The 27,360-nt window shown below is 32.7% G+C and overlaps 1 protein-coding gene across 4 annotated transcripts in view; it reads right to left on the reverse strand.

Moving 5' to 3' along the window:
• Window positions 1-554: 554 nt before the first annotated feature.
• Window positions 555-27,360, reverse strand: part of LOC108783508 (trichohyalin) — a 62,136-nt gene continuing 35,330 nt past the window's right edge. For 2 of the 4 annotated variants that reach the window (XM_018552083.1, XM_018552082.1), the window contains exons 2-5: window positions 17,104-17,785; window positions 4,116-4,479; window positions 2,297-2,661; window positions 555-1,685 (exon numbers count right to left, since the gene is read on the reverse strand). In XM_018552083.1, coding sequence (XP_018407585.1) covers window positions 745-1,685; window positions 2,297-2,661; window positions 4,116-4,479; window positions 17,104-17,326 — 1,893 coding nt within the window. In that variant the 5' untranslated portion in view covers window positions 17,327-17,785 and the 3' untranslated portion in view covers window positions 555-744. Of the gene's footprint in view, window positions 1,686-2,296; window positions 2,662-4,115; window positions 4,480-17,103; window positions 18,195-27,360 lie in introns of those variants that run through there. The other 2 variants (XM_018552081.1, XM_018552080.1) reach the window with 2 other exon arrangements.

Here is a 27,360-nt window from a genome sequence, read left to right on the forward strand (position 1 = left end):
TAGTGGAAATTATTATTACAATTAAATGAAGTTCATTTTATGTATCAAATTTAATTTAGCTAAACGGCTTTTTAATTGATATTAATGTATTGTCAATTTTAATATATTCTTCAGCGAGGTCGTCGCGATCCTTAAGCATAAGAAACTGATAAATTAAAGAGACACAAGAAATCAACTATGTCTCTTAGAATGTGCTTAAATCAAATTTCGACAATGGATGTGTTTATTCAACTCGGTGATAATATTCTGATTTACATTCAAAGATTCATGCGGAACTTTTCAAAGTCTAGCAAATCATTTGAACAATATTTTAATTGTTGCTTCGATATTATTCAGATAGATTTTTTAAATATAACTTTGACACGGAATTTAAATGCATTTGTTATCAAATCTATCTATTTTCTATTATGAACATTATGAGCAAGGAAAACGACTTCATAATAAATATTTGCAATAAAATCCTATGTTTGTTTGCTCTAAAAACAAAACAATTTATACAATTTAATAAATCTATTAATCAGGCACGTTTTAGCTTGAATATTAATTTTGCGCTCTTATTTGTAAACTCGGTTTTATGAAAGATGAATTTTGCGCTCTTATTTGTAAACTCGGTTTAATGAAAGATGATTATATTTTTGATGATTTGTGATGACTTAATGATAGATAAATATTTTCACACAATAATTAATTTCCGTTCAATTTGTAATATAAAATCGGAAAAATATTCAACTCGAAAGGGACGTTTTAAACCATGACACCGCGTTGTGCCAACAATTGCTTCCTTTGGTGAAGACTTGGCGAATCCACGGTAATCTCATCATTCTTCACACTATCAAATGACTTGGAGGTTTTAAAATTATTTAATACGTTCAAGCAATTGTTGCTTGTCATCTCGAAAGATTTGGAATTTCTTAGTGACGCGCTAGCTAACTTTCTGATAGTATCTGAGATAGGATATTTAAAGTCTATTCTTTCCCTTTCTCTCTCCTTGATCCTTTGATTATCATTGACTACCAGTAAGGAATCTCCCTTCTCCGTTTTTCTTTCCTCTTGCTTATCTAACATAGAATCCTCATGTTTGGTCCTCTGATTCTCATTCCCATCTGTTCTACACGTCGACTCCAATTTGTCCTCTCTTTTATTCGTAAATGACTCTAATAGCGGATGCTCGCTCTCTTCTTCTTCTTTCTTGTCGTCTTGACCTAGTAAAGACTTTGGTGGTGCTTCCACGTAACCACTCTCATCGCTATCGGCCTCCTCGTCGAGAGAATCCAGAGTTAGGAACGAAGTCTCCTCATTTTGCAAAAAATCGTGACTTATTCTACTAGGATACTTCTCGTTCGCTCGCCTTTCCCTCTTCTGTGGATCCTCAATCCTGTTCATCATCTCTCCCCTTGGTCGATAATCCACCACGTCGTCGAGAAGGATCTCGAGAGCGACATCCTCGAAATCAAACATATTCGAAGCGGTGTCTTCCATTTCCTCTTCTTCTTCCTCCATCGATTCTTCTTCCTCGCTCCTTAAAGGAAACCTCTTCATAGGATTTATGGGATTGAAACGGGGACTACCCGCGCATGTCATGAAATGTGGCGAACCTTCTGAATTTCTTCGTGGTCCTGGTCTCCTGCCGACTCGGTCTTCCGAGAAGATAACCCTTTTGATCGACCCTTGCTGGTCGTTTTGATCTAGAAAATGTATTTTAAAGGTAAGCAATTTATCAAGAAGTGACATTATAACTCTATGTATCAAGCATTAATTAGTATGACTTATCAAGCAACTGCTCTTTTCGATATAGTGTTATGCAAATTTCATTATATAAAAAACTTTACCCTCTAAAAAACTTTACGAAGATAGAGATATTAATTAAAACATTATCAAAAATAGATACAATAAAAAAAAATCAATTATATATTCTTATCTTTAAATCTGAAATTTAAAACTGAAATATTAATGACGTTAAGAGAATATAGTTCGCTATTTTTGTAACAACAAAGAACTTTAAAAAACTTGCGCTAACCAGAATAAATTACACGTGTAATTTATCCACCTCAATTATATCATACGGTAAGACAAAAAGAGGCCTTATCTCACAATTTCATTACTTTATATAAGCAAGTATTTTGCATAATAAAAAATTTGAAAAAATTTAAAGATACCGTTTACGACGTTTACGTCACCAAAAAACATGTAGTTCAACATCCAAAAAGGCATGTTTAAAAAGTTTTAAAAAAGTCGAGACTGCTTCAAATTTTAGATTGCTTGATACGGTCAATCGTAAGTAAACAATTATACTAACTCTGAGCAAGATGTTCCTCCTGGCCAGTGGCTCTTTCCTCGCTGGTCGCCGTGCTCGCGGTTTCACATCCACTGGAGATGCTACCGTTTTCGTCGGATTCGCGATTGAGAGCGTCCAGTAGTCTGGCTATCCTCCAGCTGTCCTGGTCTTCCCAGCTACGTGCTACGTTCTCCAAGGAACGCAATTCCTCCAGTAGCCTCTTCTGCTCTATCTCCTCGGCTACTGTGTCCTCCTCGATCGCTGATAATTTAGGTGCGCTCTTCGACCTTTCCAAGGGCGGCCGATAATTCTGCCCACCGGTACTCAGAAGAAGTTTCCTACGTGGCAACGACGGATTGTCGTATAACGCGTTTGCCAAAGACAATCTGTAACAATTTATGTAAACTATGTTAATTCAAATTATAACAATATACAAACAATATCACATTTTTACAAATTTCGTATTAAATATTATAAGTAGATTAAAATTAATCTATGTTACATTGGTAGAAAGACATTAGTAAGGAAAAGATTTTTAATATTATTTTTCCTATAATTATACAATTTATTTACGAGACATTACTTCTTGCTAATTTTTATATTTAGAGAGAATCGTAAAATTTTTATTTATAAAAAATTACAAATATTTATTAATTAAAAATAAATTAAAATTCTAATTAATTAACTAATAAAATTGTCCAACTTAATAACTTAATAAACTCTGTTCCTTCCTGGTCAAAAAGAATTCTTGCAAGATAATGCGATAAAGAAAGTAGCGAATTAGATGTATTAGCGCGATTTCGAAAGGAGTGTTCAAATATAGGTGTTTTCTATTTAGTGACACAAGCATCATTCTATCTTTCTTAACATTCAGACATGACTAATAAAGATAGAATGATATTTGTGTCGACTTGTATGACTAAATGGAAAGCACCCTACAATGTTTGACCTGCGACTTGAAAACACTGACCCGAATGTACATTGTCAAGTGGCGATCGCTTCCCGTCCTCGATCGTGACTGGATCGTGTACATAACCATCTACAATTGTGACCAGAATCATGACTTCCACAGCACATGCACGGGCATGCGTAACTTCGCATGCCTCTCAAAGAATGAAGATGAGAGAAATTTCTCTTTTCTCCTGATTAAAACAGGAAGAGGCAAACACCTGCATGGGCCACGTAACGACGATATAACGCATGAAGGACGATAAAAATGCGAAGAATGCGCAATTGGAATGCGCGAATGCAATGTCGGTTGCTGCCCGACATTGAAATGAGCCTAACGGAAACTCGGAGAATTCTACGATTGAGAAATTGTGCCGCGTACGATTAATCGTAGCTGGTTCAGTTTTAATGAGCTACTAAGAACCAAGCAAATAGCATCATAAAGATATGTATTTAGATAATTAAGTAATTAAAATCGATAAGACAAAAAGAGGTTCAAGTATTTTCTAACAACCTGGCATATCGGATAAACAGTGTAATGCGAATGTACATGTAATGTGTGTTCTATTAATTCTCTTCTAATGCAATTCTAATACCCAATAATACTGAACAATATCTCACTAATCCCACCGTAATACTCCCTAAATCTCATTAATTGTTTGCCGAGAGCTTAGAGGATTTTCATTAATAATTTTCGCTAATATATATCATGATCCCGCAAATTCCGTGACTTCCGTTTGTGTTGTTTAAGATTTGCAATCCTTATTTTGTTTCTAAATTATTTAAATAAATCTTTATAGCAAATCAATAAGAGCGCCATTGAAATAACATCGCTTTCCATAACTCGCTTAGATCTCAGTTTACTTTTGTGGCATGATACCGCTGCTCTCACCTGGCGTTTTGCCTGGAGACCTTGTCTCGGCGGAATTCCATGAGCGCCTGCTGCAGCCTGGCATTCAAGATCGAAGCGAGTCTTCTTGCGGTAGACTCTTTGCTGCACAGGGCTGCGTGACACCTTAATTCGGGCCTCAATCTGCGGCCTTCGTGTCGATATACCCAAACAAAGAGGCGTGGATGAGTGGCTGGCGCTGTGCAGTAAGTCACACGATGAGCCCAGTACTCAGTAAGGCCGTGGTCTTTAGTAGTCGCGGTCAGACCACCATTGGTTACCGTCAACCTCATGGAAACATCGGGTCTGTTGCTGCCTACGTAGTTCCGCCACAGGGTCGATACGGGCTTCTCGACGCAGCCTTCACCTGTCAAAGCGTGAAAAATTACTGTGAATTACTTTCAGAGGTTATTAAGGCTAGAATTATTGTTAGAATATGCTCCCTGGAGTTTAATGTTGCCGATCCCTTATGGAACGGTCTGTAATTTCAAGGAGTTTCAGAGAACTGTTCACAAAAGTATAATGTTATGCTATGCCGATGTCTCCACGCGGTGACTTTCTACGCTTCATTATGGACATTGACGCATAATCAGATGTTTAGAAATACCGCTTCTCACACGACAAGACGAAAGGTATGCCGCGCGATTCAGTGAAGTATGTCACTTTAGGACAGATCTTGCATGCACGCATACCTACGTATTATACCTGTTACAACATCCCAGAGCTATACGTTCGAGTACATAAAAGCGTCGGTATGTATGTACGGAGAGAGATAGCTTCGTTCTATGTTCTCCGGGGCATATCCTGACTTTCGATACAGTTCGATTCGCCGCTACGCGCCGTCTTGCCGCGTTACCAATTTAGAGATACAGGAAACGCAAGTACAGTTACTTAGAGCTCGAAAGCGAGCCGATCCAGCTGGCAAAATAGAGAAGCGACAAAGAGAGAGGAAGAAGGAGATAGAATGGTACAGGTTCAGGAGGAAAAGGAAAAACGAGAGAGAGAGAGAGAGAGAGAAAGATGGCAACTTGGGACAGGTAGGTGCACACTATAGTCTCTCGTTGCCCACAAAAAAAAAATCCAATTCTTAAAAACGCTTTGCTTATACTTGGAAGTGGTTTATTGCAAAAAAGAATATTTGATGCAAATTTAAGCAACATGTTTGCATTCAAATGCACGAGGTAGTAATAAATTAAATTCCGGTATATGAGTAGCTGAATGTTGTGGTGAAACAAGCTGATGTTTCTTCACGCTCATGGCAGCTGATTTCATCGTGGCGATTTTTGCGGTCGTCACTCAGAGCTACGAAGTTCTTTATAATTACAAATTGAGCTCATCTAATCCCACAGGCCATACAGAATGGATAAATTAATTCTATAAATGATTATGTATCAATGTCGCGGTTTTTTGCTACGTCCATCGAGATCGATAGTTAAAAGATAATCGCTGACCAAATGACAATTTCTTTGGGCAATAAAAAACTTCATGTATCTTAAGTAACATCTTAGATCGGTTATTATGCAAATAGCGCATTATACACGTATTATTTTAACGTCATTGCCATTGTATTTATGTATGATATGTGCAGGATGGTTCGATAACATTTCTGATGAGAGACATACGGAAAACGAAAAGCACAGAATGGCAAAAGTAACACTTAAGAAACTAGGAGATAAAAACTAACTGTAACATCAGGAATTTGATGGTCACATATTATAAATATTCTATTTTAAACTGAAAAAGTAGAATTATTGGGAATTCACGATAAACTGAATGTTTTGCAATTAAAAAACTATTTCTCGTAATGAATGAAACACTTCTTCGCTCATCTGATTAGTAGATCTGATTAGTAAATTAAAATTTTTATTATTTAAAAGAATTTATGAAGATTCAAAAATTATAGCTTGTCAATATGTATTATTAATTATAATCGCAATACAGATTTGAATACTTGAAAAATTATGTAATGAAATATCGAGTCCGACTCAACAGGGAATTATAAAGAGTACATATTTATTAGAAATCGACTCTGTTAAAATGTAAATGCGTCAAAAAAATAATTGAGTATGTTAAAAGAATTAAGAATGTAACATGGTTTATAGAAGCTCACAACTGTTATTATTAGGTAACAGATCTAACAAGATCTGTATCTTAATAAAGCGTTGAAGTTGTATTATGAGCTCTTAATATCTCTATGAATCTATGATCATTAGTGCGCGATCAAACAATTGCGAAATGTATGCAAGTGATAACTATGATTGCAAGAGAAAGCACATCTATAAATCAAAGGCGCTAAGGAACGTCATCGTTACAAACACTCTCTTGATAACTCTATAATCATAATATTTAGTATTTCTAATCCAACAATTACCGAATAATGTAAATGAGCTATATATCACCAAAGACAGTGTTCTATAGATCATGTTTAAATAGACGAATGAGTTGAATCAACATTCCTCACGAGACTAGTGTTAGATAAAGAAATGACGTGGTACTGAACACGTGTGTGTTTACTGAATCCCACGTGCACGAAGGAAGAATTGATAATCAGAAGCAAATGATTAAATATAAGGCACATGAATTTTAATTAATCGACTTCAAAGCGACGACGTGACAAATCGAACGTCTACCCAGGATCGGGCGTGTTCTCCTAGAATCCGATGATCCGTTATCTCGGGGAACACGCGAACTGTTTCCGATTGCTAGTATTTCATCATGTGATTCTTTAAATCGTATTATCAAATCCAGAAATTTATCAAGAAGGCCACTGCATTAGTTAGGCTACAAGCATTTTTTTAAAGATTAAATATGTGAAAAGATAAAATATTAAATTATTATTTAAACTATTACATTGAAAAAATATTTAATTATTATTATTTAATGTATAATTTATATTTTTTTAATTCATAAAACAATTTATTTAAAATTATTATATATCAACACAAAAAAATAATATAGTAGAATGTTCTTAAGGTAAAAAATATTTTTGCAATATTAAAATTATAATTAATATTTTAGAAATATTAACAATATACGTAACATTTTAGTATCAATATTTTTAGAAATAACTCTAAGGGAGTCATGGTCCCCATAGAGTTCCACCCCCCCTTCCACAGGGATCCGCTCGTGGCACATCGTTCGCAATATCTACGTGAATTTTCTCGCATTGAAAAGATCTTGTTTTCTCATAAAGGCGTGAATATCGAATCGTGAACGAGAATCGTCACGATTATACCGAATACCTCAGAGGAAAAATGCCGTGTCTCTATTTCCGAGTGCAGCGTTGAGAGAAAGCACATCTCTCTCCGTTGATCGAGATCCGCACCGCAATCGAACTGTGACCGGCTGACTCGGTGAAAAAAAGGCCGTCGAAAATAACATGCAAATAAACCACGGACAACAATGGTCTCGTTGTCTGCGTAATTTGCGTATAGGAAGCCTTATATATACACTCGTTGAATCAACATTTTATTCCGAGCGTGTCCGGAGAAAGCGCGCGGGGAGATTCGATAAGAGCGATCCTTCAGCAGGTGAAACGGCCATTGGCGTGCCGCAAAGTTCTTTTCCGTTACAACAATTTTTCAAACGAAAGGCTCGAGAGTAAAGAGGCGAGCCGACAAAACAATCTCGTTCCTCAATTATACTCAATTACAAAAGCAGATTCGATTTTAAATTCCAACTCTCACCATGCACAAAGTATTACATATATGTATGTATATTACATATATGTATATTTAATGTATTATACATGTAAATGTATTCTCGAAAATCTTTTCAGTAGAATCTAATTCCTAAAGAGTGATAAAGAGTTGAAAAAGAGTGGCTCTTTAAAGAGTTAGATTTTACTCCAAAAGTTCCAGAGGAATATATTATTATTGAATATTTATATCAAGTACCACTCCTATTAAACGTACAATAAAATTACACAGTTACAAAAAGCAACGCTTACTCAAAATTTTCATGTAAAAGCGACGTCCCTATTCACCAAACGTCTTCCAAATCTCTAAAAGATAGTAGAAGGTTAAACTGAGTTAGAAATTAAATCAGCAAAAATTCATTCCGAGAGACAGGAATATCGCAGCCATGACGATCTATGACGAGTTGTACGAATATTGCGATCGAATTATTGCGAACGGAAAAACAGACGGTCTGGAACGACGCGGAACGGGAAGCAATGGCGAGAGAGGGCCGTGCACCGTAATACGATCGGGTCGCCATTGCCACCAGACTGTGACACTCGGCGCGTTTTAACGTTCGATATTATTCAATTAGAGATAATGCCGCGACCGCTCGTTGATTTTCCCTTCGTTGTAGCTGCCACCATCGCGCGCACCGCGCTCACCTGCTCTTTTACGCGAGGATTTCGAGAAAACGCGCGTGCACACACCGCGGAACGCCGCGAAACTTTCCACCGAGAAAACACCGTTTGCATCGCATGACGAGAGCGAATGTCGCGTGCATTGTACGCGATCATATGATGAATAACGTTACATGAATGTGGAGTAAACGGTACAGTAACGGGGTCGCTTTATTAAGCAAGGAGAGTCGTTGTCGAGAAGACATTCTCGTGCAAGAGTCTTCGTGTATCATCCACTTCGCTGTGGTCGTGCTTGTGCATCAATCATAATTTACTTGCACTTAATTGTAAATCAACTCAAGAGCGATAGTGAATATTTCTAGTACGACAAATATTTAAGTTGTAAACAGCTGTGAGTTTCAATACTCAGCTGTGAGTTTCAATATAATACTTTGAAAGACCAGACGAGGTAAAAGTTGATGAATAAGATTCGAGTGTCTGACTTAGCTGTTTTGAAATGTAATAATGGGAACACAAAAAATACATATTACACTGACCTACATTATGTAAAAAGGAGATCGAGAAGCTCCTTCAAATATTCTCTTCAGTGATTTCAACTAAATGTGACGTAAAACAAGATATAGATACATTTGTGTCAGTACTAAAATATGTATAATAGCTAAAATTGTAATGTCTCTTTAATACTAAAACTGTTTATATATGTATATTTATATTTTTATTATAAATAAATATATAATATCTGCTATGTTTAATAAACAAAAAATAATAGAAAAAAATCTCTCGATAAAAAGAAATAAATTGATCAATTTAATCATTTACATAAGAATCTTGGAAAATCTCTGAAAACGTATTATAAATTTGATAAAAAATTATAAACTAGTTATTTTAATTGTTCTGATAAATTTTAATATTAAATATTATCAATATTTATTTCAAAGGGACTGAAAAAAAAAAGAATATTTATCGGAAAAAATATAATCTTATCTGTACATCGATTCATTAACAATAACAAAGAATGATAGTCGTATATGCTAATGTAGGTATATCATCTTCAATACATATTAATCAAAGAGATAAACTATATTTCCAGAGAGATATAATTTAGAACTCGCCCGCTTGACACATATAAAATTAATAATTATTAGTGTTTATAACGATTGAGTATTAATATGAGAATAATCTCGAGATTATTCATTGATGTGTTACTCATCTCTTAAACCGCATAATTATATAATACTCAACGCTCTGAAAAATCGATAGAGAAATCTTAAAAGCAATTAATTATTAATGTTCATAGTGGTTTAGTATTAAAACAGGAATAATCCCGAGATTATTTATTGATATATTACTCATATTTTAAACCGCAGAACTAGCCTCAAATTATACAATACGCGACGCTCTAAAAAATTAATGAAGTCTAAAAGCATAATAATTTAGCAATATGACGAAAATCTCGATAAATAATTTTGTCATACTTGACCGCACATTACGTTTTTCTCACATCGCCGACATTTATTGCATATCTTTTACGAGCAGTTCCTGACTTTAATGCTTTTTCATGAAATTACTTGTCCTCGAATATAATTTCAAGCTGAAGAGCAATCGAAACGTGTATCAAACGAACTGATCTATTTCTGCATTTATCGCCGCAAACATTGCAATTTTTTAGTTATATTAAAAATAATAAAAATATTGTATACACACACACACACACACACACACATACATGTATACATATACATATTATACTATGTATGATATGTATTTTTATTGATTTCAATATAACTAAAAATTATTGCAATGTTTGTACATCGTTTACTATACATATATGTATATATATATATATATATATATATAGTAATAAGGATAATATTACGTTGATAGTTCATATGAAACATCAGAGGCAACAAGAAAATTGTTCTATTATATTACATATCATACTATCGAGGTGTATTCTTGGTATTCACATATTCTTTAATAACGTATATTTTACACGAATTATATTCTCCTGGAATTTTGTAGCTAATAGTGAGTTAGTGTCTCCTTCTATTAGTTTCAGGAAGATCAAATTATTATTTCATGCGATTTTACTTAAGCACTTAGAGGTGGCATTTAACGCCTTCACACGAGATACGTATGATTCTTGAAGGAGTTGATCAGAACTGCTGAGAAAAACCTGAAGCAGTATCCGAAAAAAAGAAAACTTAATTTTCTCACGTATATCCATATTCACATCATATGATTCTGAAAATGGGTTGCTGTCTTCACAGAAGTGAACAAGTGGGTAATTAATGAAAAACGAAACATGTCTTAAAGTTTCTAGTATCTAACACAATCGTCAGTGAAAAAAACACAATTGCTAGTTTCGCGCTTTCCTATAATTAGTAGTTTATCAGACAGTTTACCACACAGTTGCGTAATTTATCAGTAGTGGAATATTTTGAAACCGATATTCATAGTCTTATATTTCAAGACCATCTCAAGTAATGTTTAAAGGTGCTAATACGGCTCTGTGATCGGTTTACGACATTTTAAGACTGTACTAAAGATTATCTTAAATATAATGTAAGAACCGATTATAAACAACCTGCTTTCTTATCACTTTCCAACATCATGACTGAATCTAAAGCATTTAAGCGTAAACGAATCGAAATGAAGTTCTAAGCGCGGTTTTCAATGTCGCGTAAATCACATAGTTATAAAAAAGAAATCAAGAATATATTTGCGCTTCGTATTCGCAAGAGCAATTTCGCATAATTATGTTTTCGCAAAAACTAGAAAACGATCAACGATCTCTTTTAGTCTTAAATTTTTTGCATCGTTATAAAAAAAATATTACATAATAATTTAAGATTGAAATATTATTGATTTGAATATCAATCTGCCGCTCCTACTATTTATATATATATATATATATATATATATTTCCTTTTTTCTTCTATCATTACTAAGAAAATTTATACAGTTTTATATAATCATGTAACATTTATCGTACTTCGAGAATATAATGTGACGGATACGTAAATCATTTGTTATTAACTGCAATTTTTTAATGAGATAATAACCAGAAAAAAAATTAAGTGATAAAGATTCTTAAACGTCTTTTTTATACATATGGTGTGTGTATACATATTTGTATGTGTATATACATATTGTGTGATGTACATATTTCTATTATAAGTATAATTATTGTATTGTATAAACTTCGGTTTTTTTTAATTATAACCCAAACATGAAATTAAAAAATTTATATAAAATAAAAATATAAAGCATTTTTTAGCTGTATTTAGCTGGTCTATAACGAATAATGTAAAACTTGCAAAAAAATATTCAAAATGTACTATCAATTCCACGTGTAACAAAATATTTCACGAAAAATTCAGATATGATTTTTTAACAAATAATAAGCATTTTATGCTAAAGAGAGAAATAATTGTCGCGTGCAACACATTTTATCAAATTACTTTTTTTCTATATATAAACTAAAAATGCATGGAGTACAAAAAGGATTCTTTCTTTCTTTTATTCTTCTGGAAGGTGACGCGAAGGTCGACGAGAACAAGTTTAATCAAAACTGGAAATAGCTGTGTAAATTCGATGAAGGACCGGTAGCGATGTATGTGTATATGGAGCCTTTATATAAATTATATTTTTTAAATCGTAACCTCGATCGTAGCCATGCCGATAACCCTCATAAGTTAAATCAGGAGCATAAATCTGTATGCGCACACTTGACGTAAAAACGACACTCTAGAATGTTAAAAATGAATTTTTTATGCATTAGTGATTAATCTACGAAGTTATCACGTACCTTTTCTAGATTCTAAATTTAAGCTAATTTTAAAATTATTATCGATGCTTCCAATAAAACATTTAGAATTAGATTTTTTAAATATTTAAATAGCAGTCATTTCAACATAAATGCAATAATCGTAAAAAATGCATTACAGTAAAATTATGCGTTTAAAAATTTAACAGTAAATTTACAACCTCGATTATACATACATATATATATTAGTCAGATGTAATTCGAGTTTTTGCACGCTTCAGTTCTAAAAACGATATATTTTCTTTTTTAGTATCAGATCTCAAAAGCCTGTATATTTTATATCACATAAAACATAAACAACAACCAATTGCATGTGCCCTGTTATTACATTGATTTCGCTCGTTGCGACTCGTTACAACGTTAATCAATGCAATCCGATAAGGCCGCCGCCTTATAATAACAGGAGAAATAATTTTTTAAAAGTAATGAAATTAATCCTATATGATATGTATTGAGAGGAAGTACAGATGATACACAGACACACACATATATACACACACATGCGCGCGTACGACGTACGTCACATCGGTGTGTGGTTAAGTTATTCTCGATCGGAAACTCCGTATTTTGCTTTAGACTCTCACGTATGTATGTATCAGCACGCAGTGATCAAAAATACAAACACGTCGGTTAAACCTGTCGTGATAAAGAGTCGAAGCTATTTATAATCCGTGTTCACGCCACTATTTGATGCAAAATAAAATTGTCGTCCTCATATTTGTCACGTATCTCCTATTAAAAAAAAATCTACTCGTGGAAATTTCATCGATAAATAAAAATGTCCGATTTGAAAATACACGATTTTAAAATAAAAATATTGCTTTAAAAAGTAAAGAACAAAGGTGCAGAAATCACATAAAGATTTCTCTAAAAAAATTTTTAAGTAGCACTTCATGTTTCCTTTATCATCAGTATCACGTGTTCTTGCATTTTTCTTTTTTAAGTAGCGAGTTTGTATTATTAAAATTTTTAGTCAGCCACGCACGTCCATCTTACTTCTTCCGATTTATTACGCTTAGCGCAAAATGTGACCGGCTGATTCTGATTATAAATGTACTCGCTCGTATAGGCCGCGAAGTACGCCATTCACACGGGCAACATATGTCTTGAACGGCGATATCCTACATACCGGATACCCCGAGGGACAATCACGAATTAATTAATCGAATAGGCGTTAATGCAAACCGTAATAATGGCGATTGGCTGATGACGATTAAGGCCGATCCAGTTGGCGGCAAAGATATGCAGAGAAAGTCCGGCGGCCGGCCCCGTGTCGTGTACGCCTGTGTCCGGTCATTGCACCACATAATTCCTTGTATTTTTTTTACCTTGCGCTACGACCGCTACAAGTGTCAGAACGCAATTTTATCGAGATGCTATCTGCGTGTTATCACTATCGTGTTTCATGGCGTTTTGACGATTGTTCGCCCCCGTTTCACGTTTCACGCTTAGGAAACGGCCAAAATCCGGTAAGTCTAGTTTCCCGTACACATTGAAAAAAATGTATTATTATTATTTTAATAAATACATTTGTTAAAATTTATATTTAGTTTTTGTATTTTTTAGGGAAATATTTATTTGAATTATTCTATAAGTAAATATTTACGAAATGTAAACGTATGCGATACAAAAAACATTAATTTAACTATCATTTTTTATTGAGAGTTAATATTTACTTATTCAATAAAAAATAAAAGTTAAAAATACAAGTTAAATTAATAATTTTGTATTATATCAATATTTTATTGTATCAATATTGTATTATATCAATAATTACGTTTATATTTAGTAAATATTTACTTAAAACTATTCAAATTTTTATTTACTGCAAGTAAATGTTTATTTAGTACTATATGAAAAAAAATATGTAAAATTTAGTAAGTTTTTTTTAGTGAACGGAATAAAACAGAAGGAGGATACGTGACAGAAGGAGCATGTCGTCGTTAATATGAGAGAGTCGCACTTTCTCATCGGTACAATTTTTTGACGAACTTGGAGCCGGTTTTCAGCAGGAGTCTTTAGTGATGAATTTATATTTATATGCGCTCGTGTAATTTTCACAAGTTTCAAGATTGAATAGAACAAGACAGCTAATTTTTATTGAGTTTTATTTCTTCTAAGAGATTGCAAACAAAGTTATAAATAAAGTTTTAAGATTTTCTGAGAAACAAATAATAAAATATTATCTATTTTTTAAACGACAATTCACAAGCGCTAAAAATATTTTCACCATTATTTACAGATTTCTTTTAATTACTAATTAAAAGAATAATTATCTTTTTTTCATTCGTCAATAACGATTCAACTCCAAATTATTAAAAATATTTGTAATAAATCTTCAAGCTTTGCATTTGCACCGCTTTGAATAAAAATCTCTTCTGGTTGAAAGAAAAGCTTACTAAGAAGGTAATTTAAAGAGCATAGGTATATTTACAAGAGTTCAAAAAATTAAATTTCTTTTTATATTTTTGAGGCCTGATTTCTTAAGAATCTTTGTGTAAAAATCAACGCAAAAAATGGAAAAATTACACAAAATCATAGTCGAGCGCACTGAGTGAACCAAACTCACTAAACAAATAGACGTATACCTAAAATAAGATCTATTAAAATATAAAAAAAAAGGGTTTTTCTCGTTTCTATTACGATATTTATCAAGCCTTCGAACAGTAAAAGATTTTATGATCCTGACGTAGGTGATTTAATGTAACTGTAAAGCTTTCAATGTTTGTAATGTATACAGAATGTAAAACTTTAAACCCGTTTTCCTCAAAACACGATTTTCAAAACTTGTAATTATAATATATCTTAAAGACGGCGTAATCGAGCGCGACTTATAATTTTATACATTTTCTTTATACACTAAAAACTGGTTTTTGATATAATTTTGATATTTTTTTAAATGATGTTTTGTTTTGCTTGTTTTTTTGCAACAAAACAATTTTTTTTTTGTAAAAAATCGATATTTTTTAACTTTGAATAAACGTCATTTTATTCAAACGTAATATTTCAAAAAACGGCTACGTCAAAATATTAGATTTATGTTTCAACTTTATAAAATTTGTGTTCGTTTTTTTTTTTCAGATGAATTTTTTAGAAGCGGCAGTGGTCATCGTAAACCATGTTTTTTAAAACGAGTTTCATAAGAACGTTAATAACGTCGCCATTTTTATTACTTTTTAATAACATTTAAAAGAGAGAAAAACTCTCTTCACAATGAAATAAACCCGACTTCTTTATTTCTTTCCGCTTATCTACAAAAAATTCACAAAATTAGATTTTGTTTTGACACGTCTAGATATCCCTTAACAAGACGAGAAGGGTGAGATCCACGACCGATGAATGTCAATAGAAAATTAATTATGACCTTGCTCCTTGTTGATGCATCGGTCGTAAAAGATATCGCGCACTTCCGGTTGGTTATTCACGTGCCAAGGCTGCACGATCGAGGGATAACGCGCACGTACGCAACGTGTATCTATCGTTCTTAATTGCCGCTTATCTGGACGCGTAATTACCGATGATAAAGTCCGAGGATTAAGTATCGGCCTAATTTTTTCATCGTCTGGAACAACTTGATTAAAATGAAAGCGAAACGTCGGTGAATCTGTCAAATCGGTTACCGATAAAATATCGATATCATTTTTGTAAGTAATACGACTTTCAATTTATATAAACATTCACGAATAAATAAACTTTAAGATAAATTCTATAATCTGACTCTCAATATGATTACTTGAATGTCAAACATGGGAAATATGACTTAATTAATTGTGCGACATTGTTGGGATTAATGAATGGATGGTTTATTCGTGAACGTATTATTTATCATAAATAATAATAGATTCAATAACATAATTTAACATAACTGCTTGCGTAATATTTTTTGTGCGTTTGTAATTCAATTAATTATGCGTAATGTACTTGTCTTTGGCGATAATGTAACATGCGTAAAAATTGATTAAAAAATTCAAGTATATGTTTATCCTATCAAATTAAAACGACATATTGACAAAGATATCGAATAACTTCAATATCTAATATTAATTTACCTATTTATATTCATTTTTGCAATATTTTTTATCACTCCAGTCATAATATGAAAAATTTTTTCATTTTATTTTTATGAATTATTGTTTACAAATAGTCCAGAGTAGCAAAACAACACAAGTTACATTAGCCAGTTAACCTCTGATAATCGACGGAGAATGATTTTACTAAAGTATCTAAAAGTTTAGTTAAATGCATTTCAAAAGTTTATATCGTGATATTTTCAAAGTTAACTTTTTAGATTAAAATTAATATGTTATTAATGTTGAATAAGTGGAACGACGATAAAGAGAGTAAAAAATTAAGCTTGATTTTATACATGAAGAAAATGATTTAGCCTAAAAACCCAGCTATAACATTTAAAAATAATTTGATTGAACCATCAATATAATTATACAGAAAACTCAAACCTGATGAGAAATATTGCAAAGGATTTGTTGATTCTATAGTAATCAGCTTGAGCGTTCTACATAATTATTTCGATAGTTTAACAGATTTATGTTCAGATCTGTATTTAACTAAATTTGCAAATGCTTCAGCAAAACCATCGTTCTTTCTGTACATGAAACAAAAATCTTTTACTTTATTATCATTCTACTAATTCAACATTAAACGTTAATTTGAATTAATTATAATTTTAAAAAATTTAATTTTGGAAGTGTCACAATGTAAATTTTTAGAGTACATCTAATAAAACAATAACATATATAATATTCTCTCTTTTCCTTATTTATAAAGTTCTAATCTTTGTAGTGATTATTTAACAATATCGAAATTTTATTTCGAATTCCACTCACCCTTGGCCCATCCAGTCAGCACATTTCCGAGATACGCGACTTTGTAGGAGGGATCGTATTCGGTAATCGACACGTTGCCTCTGTGCCTCCTCCAGAGCCGACCCAGTCCTCTTTTCAAGGATCTCAGTGTCCTGTGACCAAACTCTTTGCTCACACTGGAGGGTTGCACCGTGCCATCGTTCTCGTCGATGGAATCCGCGACGACATCGCCCATCGTCTTCATCCTCGCGTTTGTCTCTTTGCGAAAAATTCTCAACGAACTTTCGCACTGGTTTCTAGTTCACGTAAGAAAGTCCACACCTTTCGGTCGAGGTCACCGCGCTACATTGTGCCGCCACTTCGTCGTACTTCGTGTTTTATTCGAAGGAATGAGATATAGGAGGAAGATCGACTTCTTCCTACTCCGGCCGGATAAAATAAAACCGTTCTAAAATCGCAGTTGGTATCGATGATCGAGATAAATTGCGAAACTCGAACGAGTCGTCAGCGTTATGCTATGTAAGCGACTGTCGATCGGTCGTCTCAGAAACTATCGTTCGCCACTTCCAAGGCTGTACCTCTCCTCGATCGTTATTTGCGCGCGCGTGGAAAAATCGCGGCTTCGTTTCCTCGTGCGACCCGGCGTGTCATCTCCTTTCCTTCCGCGTTCCTCCTGCCCGCCGGCGAAGTTCACGATACGTTTCTGAAACAAAACGAACATACGTTGATGCAAAGGTCGTCGATTTCCAAGGGGCAGCCGACCGGTTGCCGGCTCCATGAAATAAAAACGGTGTGACTTACATACGTTGGTAAAATACATTTTTTTTTTTTTTTTTTCGATATAACGGACTCTCGATCGAAGATGTGCGAAATAAATTGCGGAAACGCTTGGATCGATCGAAATTTATTGGTTCGGCATCCTTTGAACGTGATAAATTTTTTAAACTGAACTGTCAAAGCTCAATTTTCGAGAAAGTTTTTGGAGATTGGGGTCGCACCCAAATAGATATATATTAACTAAGAAACTTTCTCTCATACGTTCTCTCTTAATATTCAATCGCAAAAAAGACAAAAAGACAGAAAAATAAACGTCAGAGTAAATATGAATAAATTAGCACTTCGGTGCAGAAATAATTAAAGTAATATAAAAACTTATTTTTGCATACAGAGATTGCAGGAATTAGAAATTGGTCACAATCAATTGGTTACGACGATTGAATTTTCAATTTTCTTTTATCGTTTCTAGAATCTTAAAGAAAGTTACATTCAAAGTAGAAAGTACTACTTATAAAAATACACATGTGGGAGAAAGTAATGGAACTGATAACGAGTGCGGTGTTCCAAATGCTTACGAAAGTAATCGTGATAGAGTCGCATAAAGGTTTTTATCGTCTCCGTAAAAAATAAGATAATATTAAAGCTCGATATTCCTCTCTTCTCGCAAAATTCTGGAAAAAACGTGTAATTAGATAATTATCAATAATTAGACGTTGCTCTGATCGATATTAAATCAGTTTTTTTTTCCTCTCGTCGTGCAACGTTCAAGCGCATAATCAACAAGATATCAACAAGAACGAGAGTGCCTTTCTTGTGGAAACTGCGCCAACGTTGAAAAATTAGTTTTCGCGAAACGTAACGAGCTCGCATGTAGAACGTGCATTGATAAGAATTTAAACGAGGACGAGAGGCAAACTTAAAACGGTTTGGTGGATTTTTAGTACAAGGCTGTTGTGCCCCGTGCTTGTTTTAAGATCGTAATATACGAGAGTGTGAGTACCCGTTCGTCCGGTCAATTTATCTCACCGGAAATTACGGTTTTCACCGGAAATCTTGCGGTCTGCCACGAGATTTCTCGATTTTCGCTAAAATCCCTGTTTAATGAATCTGTTGTAATAAATTCCGTGTTTTATTGCGACGATTAACATTAATAATCAATTAACATACTCTTTAAAAGCAAATCAGTGTATCGTACTAACTTCAGTACTATACTTAGAACTGATGTATCATCAGCGAATATTTAATGTTTTTTAGTAATATAATAATATACTGATTTACTTTTAGAAGTTATGACTTTCTGCAGATTCACTTGTAGAAAATCCTAATCCTAAAAAATGAATCAGTGTATCATTACTAAAAAATATATTTACTAATAATTACATTAGTTATAAGTGCAGCACTGAAGTCACTAATTCACTTTTAAAGAATAAATGAAATTAGAGTATTTACTGTACTTAATAAGTAATAATTCTATAAAGGAACTTTCCATCGAATTCTGTATTTCTTAATTAAGTATTATTATTATTAGAATATTGATATTAAGTTAGAATATTGATATTGAATAAGTATTATTATTATTAGAATACTGATTATTAGAATGAACATTAAAAAATCAATAGCAATTAAAAATGTTAGTTTTCTGTAGAGAATTACTTTGCGCATTGTTGGAGCACGGCGGGTATAGTCGTTTCAACATTGCGAAAGGAACCCGGGAAAAATATTTCCGGATTCAAATGAATATTTTTCGCTTCTTCTCATGCGTTTCTCTAGTCCTAAAACTGTCTATCATCATTTACTAAATATCCCGTATTACGCAGCGCTGCTATGTTGTTTACGAATATTTTTCATAATTGAAACATGTGCGGCCAGCGTGGATAATCGTTTGGTATAATCGGTATATAGGTATAATGCAGCGACAGGTGAACTCTTGTTTATACGTGGGACTTGCTGCATTTCTTGCAAAATAATGTAGAAGATACTTAAAAAAAATTACGACAGAGAGCGTTTTCGTAACTCTCATCCACAAGCTCTCTCTTAATTATATACAAAATTAATACTTGCAGATAAAAATGATGTTAAAAGAGTTTTTTCTAGGAATTATAAACAGAGGAATTTTTTAAATCTTTGCAGAATTCTCAAATTTATTATGTAGTAACACAGTAAATCTTGAGATACATCCTATATCCATCAATTAATTACGTAATCACATACGGAGTAAATAAGTAATTATCGCATTTATGCTGTCTGACTATTTAGTGATGCTATCGCTAACTTCGAATCTAAGCGAAAAAATTAATGACCTGTGTACATGAAGTGCACAATACGCCGTACGATTTTTTTTTCTCAAGCAGAACTTTGCAATTAGAAAATATGAATGCTTAAATATACGCTCCCATGAAACATTTTGAAATCAATGTTGAGTCTAAAATGAATGTTTTATAAGATTATTCTTTTGAGATTATTTAAGATATTATTTTTAATGGGATTATTTATAAGAATTCTTCCGGTGTATGGAAGAAGATTTTTTACAGATTATTTTTTTGTATTAAAATGTTAAAATACGCGATTATCACACGTGCAGCAGTCGTAATTCGATGAAACAGAAAATTATATTATACAACATTGTTATCACTAAAAATAATATTGTTAATCCACAATAATACCATTAATAAAACAAATAAAATTTTATTAAAACAAAAGTATGATGTATGTTTCATTAATACTATTATTGAATCAACAAAATTATTTTCAATTGAAATAATATTGATATAACATTATTTTTTCAGTATATCTTTTAAAATCAGGCTTCAAAATCCAGCAGTTCACAATGCAGAAACATGCGTTTACACGGTCCGTTTTTTTACGTTTTTACGTTTGGTAGGTTCTGAAGATTCGCAATTTCGGGGAGATCCGCGAGGTAAATATTATTATATATGTATTCGCGCGTAATACAATTCTTCAAGCTCGCGAGACTAAATTTAAAAATAGTCGGATTTGCATCTGCGTAAGAAGCGAATGGACGCGACGATTGCTCAACGGAAAACAAGTGTGATATACTGGAAATAAATCACCAGGGATTTATTGGTCGTCTGTCGTTGTCGTCGCGTAACTGAAAGTGCTTATGCGCTCGACGCAAAGCAGACGGTGCATAAAACTGTCCGTCCAATTCACATTGCACGGACTCATCATCGTCGCCGTGCAGATCAGGTCGCATTACGTCAAGACTGACATTGGTCGCCACACCTGCGGTTTGTCTGTCTCGCCTGGTGTGTTTTGGGTGAATGAATCGCGTACGTGCATCTTGACGTGCGGTGCGATGCACGGTTCTGTAATTTTGCCGCGTAAAAAGCGACAAGACGCCGATAATTGTGACCGGTCTTGCTTCCTCGCGCGATCCCCGATATGATCCGCGAACGTAGACATTTAACCCGCGCGGATATTTAACCTCAATGTGTCGTGCATTAATTAGAATTACGCAAACAACTTGAGATCATTCGGTCAAGGCGCACTGCAATACGATTGTCACGCTGGTGTAACAATAAAATATTTCAATCTTAACAAAAAGTCGAACTTACATTCAAAACTAAATTTATCTGCAAAAATAAATGATAATGTATTTTTATACATAACATTTTGTAATAATAATAAAGATAAAAATATTTAAATCGTATAAATTAAAGAGAAAATACACTAAAAAATGTAAAAGTTATATCACTTTAATTTTGCAGATCGAAACCAAACTACAAACTCTTTAAATTAATTAAATTTTGTAAAATTAAAAAATGTACAATAATATAAAAAGATGTTTATATTACAATTAGTTTAGAAGATTAGAAGTTAGCTTCGCGTGATATTAATCTTTTGAGGACCGGCATGTTTTGGATCGACTTTTTTGTCAATATTATGGAGTTGAGTGGCGAAAAATATGGCGCCACTGTCGAATTCCTAAAGGGCCTCCGGTCCTACAAAGGTCAAAATATTTAATAGAGGTACTGGAATAAATGAGCTGGACTGTTATATACAGCTGTGACAATTTGATTTAATTACTTTTAATTATCACCGTTCACAGATGATCACTAAATTCATTGTCATTTATAAATATAGAGACGTTATAAAAATATTAATATATGATATACTGAATGACTTTAATATGATTCCACACATGTGTAACTATTACTTATAATTATATACAGTCTTTTTAAATAAGTAGCTACAAAGATCGATAGACTAAAAAATAAACTAATGGAATATTCCACTGACACGCGAATAAAATCGTTCGTATTTATTTATGTAAATTTATATGAATATAATTTTTTCATGAATCTGTCTAATGATATCTATATAATAATATTTATTATTTATTACCACTGAATAATCAGTTATTTATCTGATTCATTGTTTCTATTATAAAACTTCTTCAGTAATGTAAGAACAATAAAATAAATCATGTATTTCAATTTGCGTTATTAAAAACAAATATATTTAATAAATATATTCATTATTCCTCAATTTTGATAAAGATAAAGTGACAAAATTGCTAGAAAATAACAATCTTTTTTAAATAAAAAATTGTCAGTGATAGATTAAAAAGTGTCAGTAATTGATTAAAAAGCTAAACTGCTTCGTTCAGCTTGGATTTTTAAGAATATGTATAAATTTATCGGCTAATCAGATAGGCAAATGTAACCAACAGGAAATAATTTTTTCTTCTTAGAATAGTGACAGAAGAGGAAAGTACAAAGAAATTAATTAGTTCATTGAGTATTCCAACCTCTATTCCATATATTCATTAGCTTATTGTTTAGTCATATAACAAAAGTTACTTTTGACTATGAAACTTACACATGAATATCACATCGGTCAAATTGTACAATATTCGATATATTCGTCGGATGATTAATAGCAAAACTACGGTGGAAAAAGAAACCCGTTTGGCAAACACAGGCTGCGACGTTATCACGAGTGATTATACGTGATTATCATACACTTACAATATCGCGCGGCTTTTTCATAACCAAAGTTTCCGCCGATTCATGATGTCGATAATAAGGTCTTTCTGGAGAGTCTGGAGTTTATGCTCGATGCAGGATGTGAGACATTGTAAACGTAACGTACGTTTTTTACATTCTTTACCAAGTATATTTATGATGTAGTGAGAATTTAATTAAAATCTGTAATTTGTTGTGATATCGTAATTATAAATATTATCTTGCTATCCAACATAAGAAAAGTTTATAAAAATAGATCAAGACTGTTTGCATGTGTCTATATAAAGGGAAAAAAAGTGAATAATTATGTCGAGTTGCTGGGGGAAAATGTGATTATAAATTCACAAGAAGAAGCCAATACCTTATTAACATATAGAAAATGTAAATTGCCGATATTTTTCCTTGTTCCTCTGCACTATTATTATTGATGAAGTCTCCTCGTGGAATTGTGAACAGTTTATGAATCAAGTATTTATCGATTTTTGGCATCAAATAATTTAACATTCACGTGGTGACTATATAATTCTCACTGTGTTGGTGTTAATATTAACATTAACATGGTGTGGATTTTAAATCTCTGGTTTATACCAACACCATTATAGTGTAGATTCAAAATCATTGCTGTTAAATTCACATTATATTAGTATATTCACATCATATTAATATATATTAATACCATACAGTGACAATAATCACATATAAACCGCATGGTTAATTCACACCGCTTTTTTCAGTGTAGTAATTCCCAAAACTGCGATAAATTCTCATGATCATAAAAAAACTTTTCGAATCGCAGTTCCGAAAGTTTTTATTTAAAATTAGAAGGAAGTCTTGAAACGAATTTAGATGACCTCAAACATGCAAAAAATCTACGGACATAAATATTTGACATTGTGAGAAATGTTAGAAAAATAAAAAAGCAGACAATCACTGTTAAAGAATTAAGTCCGTCATATACAAAATAACATAAACTGCATAAGTATACCTAGCATAAAACAGTTGAACCAATGAGCATCTGGCATTAAGACGCCATATTGATTTACATATGATGCTTATTGTTAGTCCAACGGTCTTATGCTATTATAATGAATCAGCAGTGACAAATAAATAAATCCAAAAATTTAGTGACGCAATAAACTATTATTTATAATATATGTACATCATAAAGCTATTATAACGAATCAGCATAACAAATAAACGAGTTTAAATTATGAATTTAGTGACGCAAAACAAATATTATTTATAATGTATATATATCATAAATTTTGCATTTCTAGAAAAACATTATTTCTTGGTTGTCTTAAGATGTGTAAAACACCGAATATAAAAAGATACTGATCAATTTTGCAACTCTTTTTGATTAATATCCTATTTTTTTCCTATTTCCTTATATAAGTACATATGCGTGTGTTACGTATACGTGCATAATTGTCCGTTGTACATCATAGCATTTATCATTCCAAAGTGCTGTCATCATCATAATTATCACTCAAGAATTTAGTATAATATTATAATTAATTTAATTCTTTTTTCTCCGTCTATAACATATTCATCGATAGGATGCTAAAGATTTAATGAAAGTCGATTAAACTAATATTAGAAGTTGACAGAAACAGTCGTCCAAGAATTGGCAAAACATTCTGACGTACGTGAAAATCTGTGATCGATTAATCTTGCCGGTGACTTCATATATTGTCGTTTGATTATTTCTTCTAATAATACTTCCGTGTATGCGTATACGTAATTGTGTCATCGTTTCATTTATCATTCCAAAGCATTATCATCATCACCCTTATATGAATATGTCTTGTCCAATTAAAAACAATTAATACATGCGTATATAGGCATTATCAACTTATGAAGCTATGATAAATTTGTGCATTGAAGATTTAATGTAATATATCGCGCAGAACTTCTTGAAAAACTGACTATCAGAATCTACTTATCAATAAAAGAAAATATTCTGAACGTAAAATATTCAATCAGAATTAAAATTCAAAAATCTCCGATGTTATCTTTCATGGAATACAAGAGAAATTTTAATCGAATTGCTTATAAAGAGATTTTTATAATTTCAACAGTGATAATGATTTTATTTTAATTTTGTATAAATTGCAATAAATACGTTCTTACTGCAAATGTAATGACTCATCTACTTTCAGTTCCACGATTGCATAAAAAATGCACTGCTCGATCTATCCACAGTTCGTTTTACATATTATGACTCACGATCAGTGCCTGAATCACCTAGCCCCACTGGGGCTAAACGCAGACCTCTGCTTTTTCACGTCACTTTCATCACGTCACGTATAATAAATCCGACAAAATCTCACGATCGTTGTCGAACGTCAAATGCGACGGGAGCGATCCAGTCTTACTCTACTCTCGCGAAAGTGGCTCGGCTGGTCGCGGGCGAATAAACGAAAAAGAGGAGTCGCGGAGGCAGAAAGAGAGAGAGAGAGAGAGAGAGAAGAAGGAGAAAGAAAAGACGTTTTCGCTGTGGTATTGTGTAGTGGATCACGGGACAACGGCTTGCGGAAAAAAGGAACTCAGGAAAGATGAAAGAAACAGAAAGAATGAGATGAGAAAGAGGGAAGAAATCGAGCATGGTCCTTACCGCACCGTTGTGTCGTCCCACGATTGTATGCTAAGGCGATACGTACGAGTGTAGGCTCATGCGTAGTATACCCACACTTATGGGAAACTGATTTCTACATGACTGTAGGATCGCGGGTGCGCGTGTTGCGAAGTATGACTTACGATTGCGAAATTAACGCGAGTCGATGGCTCGGCTTTTCCGACTAAACGTGAGAGGCGTTCTGCCTAGATGCGCGTCTTCTTCGGATATATCTATGCCTGTATCTGAGAGAAATCACGACGTTTAGATACCGTGCATCCTTAAATACTCGCGTGTCTGAAAATTATGAAGAGCTATACCGGTTACTCTCTTCAAAGAGAACAGACTTGTTAGATCCTCTTCAAACTTAATATTTAGTTACAAAAGATTGACATTTTAATTTCTTCCTCATAAGAAGGAGAAACGAATAAAGATTTAAACGAGTATAATCTCTAATGCGAATGCTTTTTAGAATTAAAATTTTATTTAATGTACTATGTAGGTTTGATTTTATATTTTTCAGTTAACTTGCGGTTTGAATTTAATGTCACTTAACCTGACGATAATGTAAAGTTGTGTGTTTTAGCTATGATTAATCATTAAACTTATCAGTAGTAACTTTAAATCAATTTAGCGATTAAACCATAGTTTAAAAATATCATTATTTACATTATCAGGATAAATTTAACCACAAGTTAATCAAAAAATTAAAGGTCGGACCTGAAAAATAATTAAAAATAAATGAGTATTTTAAAACCAAAATGAAATTGAAATATCATATTAAGGTCCGATCTTTAATTTTTTAACCTGTAGTTAGATTAGGAAATCGTTGTAATCATTATTTACAACGATTACAACGATTTCCTAATTATTATAATAGAAAGAAATAGAATGTCCATGAGAAAGTATTTATTATCGAAAGCAAAACAAAGTATAGATTATACGAGAAGAGAATGGAGTAAACGGTGTATCGATGATATATAGGTGGATGTAATAAAAACGCGAGTAGGGATACTCTTGTAACGGGCATCCTCGGATCCGTTGGAAGGCCATTGACTCCGCAAAACTTTCGCCGCCGCTTTCATATAAGGCAGACACAAAAGTATAATTTAAACATTGCAAAAAAGTGTTCGATTATCGTCTCGGCCATTTAAATTGATAACTTTGTATCTCTATAAAAGATAAGTACATGACTTCTCTTTTTATAAAAGACGTAACACATTTTTATTATCAATATAAAGATTACTTTAATCATAGAATATTAAGATCCAGTAAATGTCTACAATTGGATTTGAACTTTTAATGCACATTGAGAATCAAATGGCTGCGTTTAGCAGAAACAGCAGCTTAGCAAGATTTTATCTCATCTGTTGTAAGATTTTTTAATATAATTGGTTCTTGCTGTTATAATTTCTCACAGATCTAAATATACAAACTAATCATATTAAAGAATGTTACAACGGTTGCAAAGTAGCTTTTGTAAGCAATCCTATCATTTTTGTTACACACATAGTGTTATTGATTTATTCAAACTGATAATTGCAGTTGCATCATTTGACTGTAAATTGCATGGGGTAGCATAAAGATGTTTTGATTTAATAAAAAAATACTACATTTTTATAAATATTTATTTGAATAGTTCTAAGTTAATTTATTAAATGTAAACATATATTTATTTAATACAAAACCATTAATTTGATTCAACTATCATTTTTTAATGAGTAAATATTTATTTTATACTATATAAATAAATGTTTTTTTACTTAGTTCTATTCAAATAAATATATGTGTTGTGTGTGTATTGAGACTTTTTTTATGTATTATATAAATAAACTCATCGTAAAAACCGCGCACCTGCATTCACTGAACATTAGAATATTGCATCTATGGTTATCA

This window comes from Cyphomyrmex costatus, unplaced genomic scaffold (genome assembly GCF_001594065.2).
Source record: "Cyphomyrmex costatus isolate MS0001 unplaced genomic scaffold, Ccosl1.0 scaffold154, whole genome shotgun sequence".
Lineage (NCBI taxonomy): Eukaryota > Metazoa > Arthropoda > Insecta > Hymenoptera > Formicidae > Cyphomyrmex > Cyphomyrmex costatus.